At 32.4% G+C, this 10,691-nt stretch overlaps 1 protein-coding gene across 1 annotated transcript; it reads right to left on the bottom strand.

Annotated features, from left to right (window-relative positions):
- Positions 1 to 4,833: 4,833 nt before the first annotated feature.
- Positions 4,834 to 10,328, bottom strand: LOC112703576 (protein HEAT INTOLERANT 4). The gene is made up of 14 exons (XM_025755091.3): positions 9,943 to 10,328; positions 9,575 to 9,613; positions 9,415 to 9,468; positions 9,251 to 9,314; positions 9,064 to 9,122; positions 8,614 to 8,738; positions 8,500 to 8,541; positions 8,071 to 8,129; positions 7,800 to 7,879; positions 7,566 to 7,604; positions 7,086 to 7,148; positions 6,962 to 7,009; positions 6,753 to 6,878; positions 4,834 to 6,285 (listed from the first exon to the last, which is right to left on the bottom strand). The coding sequence occupies exons 1-14, from the start codon at positions 10,078 to 10,080 to the stop codon at positions 6,238 to 6,240; spliced, it is 984 nt and encodes a 327-aa protein (XP_025610876.1). The 5' UTR covers positions 10,081 to 10,328; the 3' UTR covers positions 4,834 to 6,237.
- Positions 10,329 to 10,691: the final 363 nt, after the last annotated feature.

The raw sequence follows: 10,691 nt of genomic DNA, 5'->3' as shown, positions 1-10,691 counted from the left end.
CCAAATATGGATTCGGATCAACCGAATAAGAAGAAGTAAAAATATCACAAAAGTAGTCTTTAGCTACCTTTGCAATATCATCCAGTTTCGATGCAATCTCATTGTTCCTCCCAACTAATCTCCAAATTATGTTCCTTCGCACCCTTGATTGAAATTTCTGGTGAAAGAATCTGGTGTTCTGATCTCCTTCTTTTAGCCATTTGAATCTAGATTTTTCTCTCCAATAGTTCTCTTCTTTCATATATGCTAGCTCTAACGTCTCTTCCAATCTGGTAATCTCCTCTCCCTCATTGATTCCAGCCACCCGCAGCTCCTCTAGTCTAGCTTGAAGGTCCTCAATTTCTTTCCGAGAGTTTGCTTTGTGAGATATCTGCCATTGAACTAATCTATGTCTACATTCTTTCAACTTTTGGGCCAAGGAGAACATAGCCGAGCCTACTACTTTCATTTTTCACACTTCACTAGCAATTCTTTTGACATCATCTTCTCCACACCAACGTTCCTGGTATTTAAAATGCCTTTTACTATGCCAGGATTGAGGTTCGATTTCCATCAAGATAGGAGCATGATCTGAGCCTGATTATGTGAGCCTGTGCACCAATGCATTCGGAAACTTCAGCTTCCATCCCATCCCAACTAAATAGCGGTCAAGTCTCTCCTTCACCAAATCCCCTCCTTGTCTTCGGTTTGTCCACATGAAAGGCCGCCCCACCATTCCAATATCCACTAATTCATTGCTGTCAATAAAATTAATGAATGTTGCAAAGGTAGTTGCTGATTTTTTGTCTCCACCCTCCTTTTCCGCTTGACTTATTATAGCATTAAAATCTCCTGCTATTACCACTTTTCCTTCCAGTTGTTGACTCATTGTTGTAAGCTCCTCAAACTGTAATGCTCGAATTTGTTCCGAACAGCTCAAATGGACACCAATGAACGTCCATACCCCATTGCTTCCGAACTCCTTAACTTCAGCTGCTACAAAGAATTCTCCGCTGCTTATAATTTGAACATTGATGCTGTCCTTCCAAGCTAGCGCAAGTCCTCCTTCCACTCATGATGGGTTGACAATATGCCAGTTTTCATAGCTACATGCCCGAAGTTTTGCTTCCACTTGTCGAGATTGGTTCTTTGTTTCACTTATGAACACAATCTCGGAGGAGTGGAATTTACATATCCCTTTTAGGGTGTGAATTGTCAGGGGTCTCCCCAAACTCCGACAATTCCAAACTATAGTTCTCATGGTGTCTTGGGTACCATTTGTAGGCTGGCACCTTCCACCCCCTGTTCAACTGCATTTTCATCCTCTGTTCTTGCTTTCTTTGTAAATCCTTCAACTATACCACTCATCAACCTTTTTTTGGATCCAGCTTTAGTATCCAACTCTCCAGCTCCTTGTCTTGCTAATTTTTTTCACTTTCCGCCTTCCTCTGTTGTGACACACTACCCAATAGTGAATTGCATAGATTGTCCTTCATCCTCCTTAGCATTGGACTGACCAGCTATGATAACCCTCATGCATTATGTTCTAGAGTTGGCTGATTGAGATGACTCAGGTGCTATCCTGTTGCCAGTGTTTTGTAGTTTCAACCTTTGTTACCCTTCTTGCATTCTCATCCCTGCAAATTCCTCCAATAAGCAGTTTAAGACCGGCTTTTTCTTACGTTGAGTAGCCTCATTCTGATTCTGGACTGAGTTGTTGAATGTTCTTTCTCCTTCAGAGTTAATTCGTGTTCCCACTTGGCTGGCTTTAACCCATTCGCCAATGTCATCCTCTTTTACCCTATCACTCTCTGTGTCCTTCAGTAGATCATAGCATTTTTTCACCTCGTGCCCCAATTTTGCGCAGTAGGTACAGAACTTTCCAAGTCTATCATAGCGCAATGCCACTTCTACCTCCTTTTTATTAGGTCCTGCAACAATTAACTAATCCATCACTTTCCTGTTAGCTTCAATATTGATCTTGGCCTTTACAACCCTAGTTTCTCTGCCTTTCATCCGAAATTTATCTACCTCCAACACTGTGCCCAGCTTCTCTCCCAATTTATGTCCAACTTCGAGGGTTTTAAACGATTCTGTCAAACCCCAAAATTGAACCCAAACTAGACAATCTCTTCATCATCGTTCTGATCTTCCTTCCATCTCTTGACATGGAGCACGTAATCCTTGAATAGCCATGGAGAACACGTTCAACACGCAAGACATCCACCTCTTTATTAAAAAAGAATTGGAAGTAATTGTCCCCTTTGTCACTCACGCTAAATCCCTCCGAATTTTCCCATATAGCCTTTAAAGCATTCCCCATGGTTCCAATTGAGAAGGTTTGGAAGCAAATAGTCTGCCATAGAGACTATTGGAGCAAGTGTTAATACCTTCTGATATGTCTGCCTCTTCCAGCAGAATCACATTCCTACTTCCTTTTCGGTTGTCTTCCTCGATCCGTTCTTCATCCCTCCTTGTCTCAGCCATGCAGATTACGTAGATTAACAGTAAGAGATTTGTGTTGAGATTTAATTGACGTTGACAGTATAGTCTTGACGGCAGCAAAGACTCTGTTAAAAACCCTAACAGAGCACTTTTTTCGTTGGAACGTTTTGTTTGGACGTCATTGTCGAAAAAGATATTTTTTTAATGATATTTTTTTAAAAGATCTTTTACAAAAGTAAAAGTATATGTTTGGATATCTCTTGTTAAAAGATCTTTTTATCTATCAACTATGTTCGGGTAAAATAAGATAAAATTACTTTTTTGTTCATTTATTATGTGAATAACATCTTTTTTAAGGAAAAAAGATCTTTTAAAAAAAGATGTAAATTGTAGCTTCTCAAAAAAGATTTTTTTTCCTAGTACTTTTACTTTTATTATTAAAAATTTACCAAACACACTAATAAATAAAAAAAATTGTTTTATTGAAAAATATATTTTTTATCGATTTAATGGCACCCAAACAAATACAATGTCTAGTATCTGCATTTTTTATTTTTACTTCTACCCAGTCACATGCTTCATTTTAGGTCTCTTTATTTTTTATTTCTGCATGTTTGATTTTCTGCATAGTTAGGGTTGATTATAGCATCAGATTAGCTTTGATTTACGTCTTGTATTTGATTATAGTTATTTTATTTTTATCTTTGCTCTTGATTCTTGCTCACTTTCTTTCTAAAAACTGCGCATTGTGGTGAGAAGAAGAAGAATTAGAAGTTGCTGAAGCTTATTTTTACTTTGTGAATTTAATTGGATTTTAGTTGCTGAATTTGTTTGTAGCTTGAGTATTTGACAAAATTAGTTGCTACTTTTGATTTTGAATTTCTAATTTTTCCCTATTGATTTGATTTGATTCTTTTTTCTTCAATTTTAGTCACAGATTTAAGATCAAAGGTTGCATTCATCCCGCTATTCTACCTCTGGAGAATAAGAAAGTTACTAGCAGGGTACCAATTTTCTTATTCTTATTATTGTTGTTGTTGTCTTGTTGATCCTTTCCTTTTACTTAATTTTTCATTTCTAAGCTTGTTTTAGTTCATCAGTGGTAAATTTTTCCCATGCTATTGTTGAATAAATCCAAGTCATCTGAGCAATTTGCCCCATAGCTCCTAGAAATTAGAAAAACTTGTTTCTTGCATGAATTTTGAACGTTTGGGTTCGGTCTATATGCATGCTTAATTCATTGCCTGAATTTGTTTATAGCATAGTTGAGGTTTGATTATAGCATGAGTTTTAGCTTGTTTTAGGTCTTGTATTTGATTATAGTTGGAATTTCATTTTATTTTTTGTTTCTTTTAGTGATTTGTATTTTTCTTCCTTTTAAACAAATGTTGTTTTGGCTTATCGTTGCATCGGAGTCAATTTTAGTTGCTGAAGTTTGATTTTGGTTAATGAATTTATTTCATGCTGTCACATCTAGTTTTATGTATAATGTCTTAAGGGTTATTTAATTTCATTCCTTTTGTTGTTCTAACATCATCTTGAGCGGCTCCCTTTGCTATTCAATCAGCATTAGCAAATTTCGTTGCATCTATATTATTATTTTTTAGCAGTAGATTCAAATCTGAGACTAACCGTATCACGTAGATTTTGTAAATTGCCAACATATAAAGTTTAAAAATCAGTCTAGTCGAAAGAGACAAGGACTGCTAGAGAATCTTCTACATTTTCTTGAATGAGATTTTGTCAACAAGTGATACAATGAAGTTATCATCTTTATAGGGCATTGTTCTGATGAATGAGCGGTTTCAAAAATTGATCACCGATAAAGAGAAGCTTTCAAGTTTCAAGATTTTTAATGCAGCTCACCCAAGAATTTTATTGATTATGAAATGGAGGTTGCACAATAGTTTTACTTGGCAATTTTTGGATTTATTGAATCTTAGAAATGGTTTATGCCCCATATGAAGGAACAGTACCTAAATGCAAGATTTTACTGATTGTACTTTTACATCTTTTTATATGTTAATTGATAAGGTCCAGTGCGGCAGTGCCTCATGCAAGAATGGAGCTATTTGTATAAAAAGGCACTGAAGCATCTACCTATACTGAGCGCACCAAATAAGGTTCATGTGTAGAAAAAAAAAAACGTTATAAACTTAGGTCTTACTAACATCTCACTTCATATAACTTGCTCAACATGATCTTGGCCAAATTGAGGTTAGAACATAACCATATACTACAAGGAAAATAATTGTAATTGTCAAGGTTCTGATAATTGGACTGGTCATTGAACTGTTCTCGCTACTGATTTACTGATTTGAGGCCAATTCAATAGTGATTACACTGAAATAATCTAAATCTTATAAAATAATATATAAAATTATAAATAAACATTCAACGACATAAATATATTCTAATTTAAATTTAAAAAATACATTAATAATTAAAATTATAATTAAAATCTTATAATCTTATTTAAGTATACAAATTGATAGTATAATAGCAAATTTAAATAAATAAAATATAAATATACTCTAATGTAAAATTAAAAAATACACAAATTAAAAATATAATACCAACCAAAGTCTCACAATTCTATATAAGTACAACACAACAAACAAATACACAGAAAAATAGTCAAATTTCAAAAATTAACATCAAGAGTTATACACACACACACACACATAATTCATTATATTATATATTACATGTTATAAAATATAAAGAATAAACACACAAAAATATGTCAATATAAATATATCTCAATTCATTTTTTAATTTAGAAAAAATGTATTCTATGTTCTTTAATTTTTGATATATATATTAATTTAAATTAGATATATTATAATAGTATTTTAAAAAATCTAATGTATAATAAAAACAAAAAATAAGTAAATAAATAATAACAAAGGATAAAAAGTCAACAACACATCTTATAAATAAGGGGAAAACGAAAACTATTCACTGGGCTTAAAAATGCTTGGCCCAAAATAGAAGTAGCAAGCCGCATCAACAACAACATCAAGGTGATACCCTCAACATAAACAAAATGCTTTCTCTAATTAACCATATTTTTTATAAATTATATACAACTGTTAAAATGAATAATAAATTTTATTAAATATTTATAAATTAAAAGAAAAAGACAAAAATACTATTAATCATAATATATTTTCTATTTCTATAATTATATGATATTGTTTTAATAAATATTTGAAGTATATAATAAGTATAAACTACGTAATGAATTATTGAAATTAAAAAGTAATAGTTAATTTAATACCAAAATAAAATTTAATTTTAGTTTTGTACTCATTCTTTCTCCAATTAACTATATTTTTTTATAAATTATATAAAATTGTTAAAATGAATAATAATTTTTATTAAATATTTATAAATTAGAAAAAAAAGGACAAACACTATTAGTCATAATAAATTTTCTCTTTCTATAACTATATGATATTGTTTTAATAAATAGAAATATATAATAGGTATAAACTGTCTAATGATTATTGAAATTAAAAAGTAATGGTTAAATTAATACCAAAATAAAATTAAAAAAAATACTTATTATGAAAAGAATGAAATATAATTATATATATCTATTTAATTATAACCAATCTAACAGATCAATTTGCGATTCAATGGATGAACTAGTAATCCAATAACCCAATACTCTGATAGAGTTAATTACCTGTTCGATCTTAATAACTACGCCACTGAGAACGGTAAACAACAACCAGACCACTTCTAGCTACACGCAAAACAAGCATGGAAAGTTTTAAGCCGTCAACATCGTCGTCTGGGAGCAAATCACAGATACTCATGAGCCTTTCCATAATACCTGTTAATGACGTTACACTGCCAATAAAGGAATTACAGAGCATCATTTTGAATGCGACAGAAAACTAATGACAGAAACGTCTCATAAATTCAGCAGTATTTCTCATGGATACCATAAAGACATGCCAAACACACAAATCATAAATCTGGGGAAAGAACTAGTGATCCTTGACCAATTCTTTACTCCACATTTATAATCCAAAGATTAAAGAGAAATGTAATCTTTATTTCCATCAGTTAACTTTGATAACTTCACTGTGATTTATCAGGTAAATATCCATGTAAATGATAGAGTTCAGAAGAGATTGACTAAAATTGCTTGCCACTCTTTTTTATCTTCATTATCAGTATGTTACATGAAAGAATACCAGTTTTAAGGACACAATTTGATTCCTTAATGTTCACAAGTGATGCTTGTCAAATTATTAGGATGTCCGCAACATAACTTGGAATTTAAATATCTTCATATTAGCATGTCCACTTACCTTCTTTGACACATCAGGAGCATCTGGACTTTGCACAGGATAGAATTTGTAAAATCTTATATTTTCAAATGCAGCTTTAGTTTCCTCACTCATTTCCTCAATGGCTTTTCTCCGAGCTTCCCTTGCCTACGAAGACAAAATCAGTGAAAAATGAAAAAAGCAGAAGCAGATGGCAACAAAACAGGGTGTGCAAAACCAAAGAAAATTACCTCTTTATTAGCTTTCTTTGCTTCACGTACTCTTTCCTTGACAAATTCCTATAACAAAGAAAGGATCAGCCAAAATCCTGCCTGGAAAAGTTGGAAGCATGCACCTTTCTCATTTACTAGGTACCTTGAAGACATCTTTTTGATCTGCTGATAATTCCTCATCTTGTATGACAGCATTAGTGAGCTCCTGTGAAATATAAAGCAAGTATGCACTCAAAGACTTGTCTATTATCATATTCTTTTCCAGCTATCTTCTATTTGATGCTACTTTACGAGGAGGTTCAATGCAGAGACAGTAAAAGGATCGGGGTAAAAAAAGACAAATAGAAGCTTCTCTCCTCAAGCTTTAAGCTTCCCGTCTCTCAATAAAGATATGTCAAGATTCTTTAGATTGAATTTCAAAAATAGATGTTTCTTATCTGTAAAGAGAATATAATTGAAGAATGCGCTGCAAATTAAAAGAAAACTCCAGGCATCATGATTACTGGCTATTATCATATGATTGTATGGCGAAATGTCAACTTTTCTAGTTTCCACATTAGAATTTATCTTCTAGCGAGTTTAACCCGACAAAATCATAAACATCAGAAAGTTAATCTGTTACCTCAAGATCTTCAAACTCCCAATCAAATGTACAAAAGACCTGCGATAAAAAGTAAACAATAGTATGGGAAAACAAAAACCATATATGGCACTAAACTTCCTACTACTGTTGATACAATGATACTCTGACAGAATTTAGCAGTGATATCAATATGTAAACATGCATATAAAGTGGGGATCTCAAGCATCACAAAAATTGCCATTTCAATAGACAAAAGTTTCAACAATCAGTTACCGGCTTCGGCTCTGTTGGAAACAATATTTGAACCTCGGTACTTTGTTCAAGTTCGTCTTCCTTGAATGGATGGTAGAAATCTTCAGAAAGAATGATATTAAAGGACACAATTAATCAAATCTTCTTTACAAGAATAATAAAAAGACGGCATCTTAATCTTCTTTATAATAATAATAGAAAGACGGCATCTTATCTTCTTTGTTCTATCAGATAGAAATGGTCAACACATTAATGTAATCAATGATACTGTAAAGAAAAGCCAGAAACTCACATGGCAAGCAGTACTCATACTTTTTTACTTGTTCCAACTTTAGATGTTTTAAAGCAGACCTGAATCACAGAGTATATCACACATAAAATAAAAGTCATCAACATTTTCATACCAGATGAATAATTTTATGGGGAAGATAAGTATATCATTTAAATTATAGGATATCTGTATTAGCCACATAATAACGTTATGGCTTTAAGATTGGGGTCCCCTATACATTAGTCAGTTAAACAAGAAAACAAGTGATGGAAGGTACATCATAAAACAACAGAGAACATAAAAACTTGCGCTCCACTACTGCATTTTACCAGAGTAACATATTCATCCTAACACACTCACTTTCAATGGATATACCATACTCATTTTGCAACCTGAAATTGTGAAGCAAGCTATTGATACTGAGGGAGACTAGCGAAGATAGTGTCGTACCTCCTTTGGGTGCAACTCAAGATAAATATTTGAGACTTCAATCTGTCACCATTGAATACAATATATAAAGACAAGCACCAAAATTAAATAAAACACGAAGGGTAGACAAATTACCGGTCCTTTGGAGGCATATATGGGATCCAATCCATTTTCATTTGTTTCATGGGAATAATCTCTTCATTCTCTCTTTGAACAGAGGTAATCCCAATTTTATCAGATGGTGGGAAAGGTGATACTACCTATTTTTAAAATCAAAACAATAGTGAAAATAACGTTTGTAATTATCAAAGTTGATATAGTTACAAAAATAATCCCAATTTTTTTAACCAACAATAGGTGAACAGGAATTTCTACAGCAAATCTAGACATAGTTAAACATAAGTATTTCATATTATGCTCAATACCTGGATCAACTCACAAGTCACGAATCAAGCTATCGATAATTGCCTAATAAAGAATTTAATTTTTCATGATAAAAGAATAAATAAAAGATACCTCAAGCAATGATGAACTTAGCTAGAAGATTTTAATGCAGACAGAGCTCAGTTTGAGTCGGAAACTTACAGCGACAATAATAGGTACGAAGACAACTTTTTCTACATCTTTAAAGCAGACTTGTTGAGCTGCATACCATGTCAAAAGCATATATAGATGAATGCCCAAAATAAGTGACAATGTTAACCTACATAAATATCGTCAATAGGGCTGCAAAGTAATGAAACGAAACGAATAAAAAGCTAGAAATACTTACGCTCAGTGCAACCAAAAAGGTAAACCCTTTTCCCATGTAGAACACCGCCCTCTTCAAATGCATTCTGAAAACAATTTAGAGATCAAATTAGTAAGCTAAATTCTTAAGACCAAATACAGAACTACAAAATCAAAGGAAAATTTGTATTTGACAACTAAACTCACTTCCAGATTAGAGAAATTCCACTTGTACTGATAGACAGAATCCAATTGGTCCCACTGGCATTATAATACGATGGAGGAGGTAAGAAAGAAAAAGGACAAAAAAGGAGGACAATTCAATAATCAACTTAAGAAACTAGTAAATCTACAAAAATGAACAAACCTCTGTTCCAACAAGGAAAACTTCTCTCCACAAATCTTCCTATAAAACACAAATCAACAAATATTTATTTATCAGTAGAAGCATACATGTATACTGATGGATAAATTCAAGGGAATCATTTATCTACTATTTGGAATTTTACTATATATCTAATATTTGAAAAATGAAAAACAAAACTGACTAATCTTTGACCATAAAAAATTGAAAGAAAAGGTATAATTGAAACAAATAGAACATTAAGAGCAAAATTGAATCGAAATAAAACTTAAAATTGAAATCATCATCAAATGTTGAGCATATACAATATATCTTTCCCAATAAAAATAAAAGCTACATTGTGGAAGCAGAAGCAAGTAAAGCGTGGTTACCAAGTTGCGCTTCTCCTCGAAGTACTCCTCCTGGGGCTTAGGGTTAGCTGGAGATCGAGAAGGTGATTTCGTGAAATGTTTCTTGTTTTGTTGTGGACCATGTTGGGGTTCTCTCTTCCTCTTACTTGCATTCCTCATTGTGACGTTTTTTCCAATGAGTGAGAGAGAGAGACACGAAGTCAGAGGTTGAAGTGAGAGGCTCGCTGACTGCCGCACAGAAGAACGTCGTCGTCGCCACTATGTTGGTACTTTGACGAAAAAATGAGGCAAAGGGGCCGAGCGAGCTTCACGGAATGAGAGCGAAGAGAGACGATGAAGAGAGCCAGAGAGGAGTGCAGACTGCAGAGCTATGGTTGACAGCTGAGAGAAGAGATCACATCTAAGTTATTTTTTTAAAAAGATATTTTAAATTAAAAATAATTTTATATTTAGATATTTTATATAAAAAAAATTATTTAATAATTATATTTAAATAAAATAAAATACAAATATTTTTTATTTATTCATTATGTAAAAATATGTTTTTAAGTAAAAAAATTTTAAACAAATATAAATTGTAATTTTTTAAAAAATATATATTTTATTTTTATAGGTTTTGCTATCCCTAATTTTAAAAGCACATGTTAAACATATCATAAACAAAATATTTTGTTATTCATTGAAAAAATAAACTTTTTACATTCTTAATGCATGAAAAGTAATAAATAGCATTAAAATATTTTTTTATGGTATGTTTAACCTCTATTCTT

The sequence above is a fragment of the Arachis hypogaea genome, chromosome 7, assembly GCF_003086295.3.
Source record: "Arachis hypogaea cultivar Tifrunner chromosome 7, arahy.Tifrunner.gnm2.J5K5, whole genome shotgun sequence".
Taxonomy (NCBI): Eukaryota; Viridiplantae; Streptophyta; class Magnoliopsida; order Fabales; family Fabaceae; genus Arachis; species Arachis hypogaea.
This window is presented reverse-complemented; position numbering and strand designations above follow the sequence as displayed.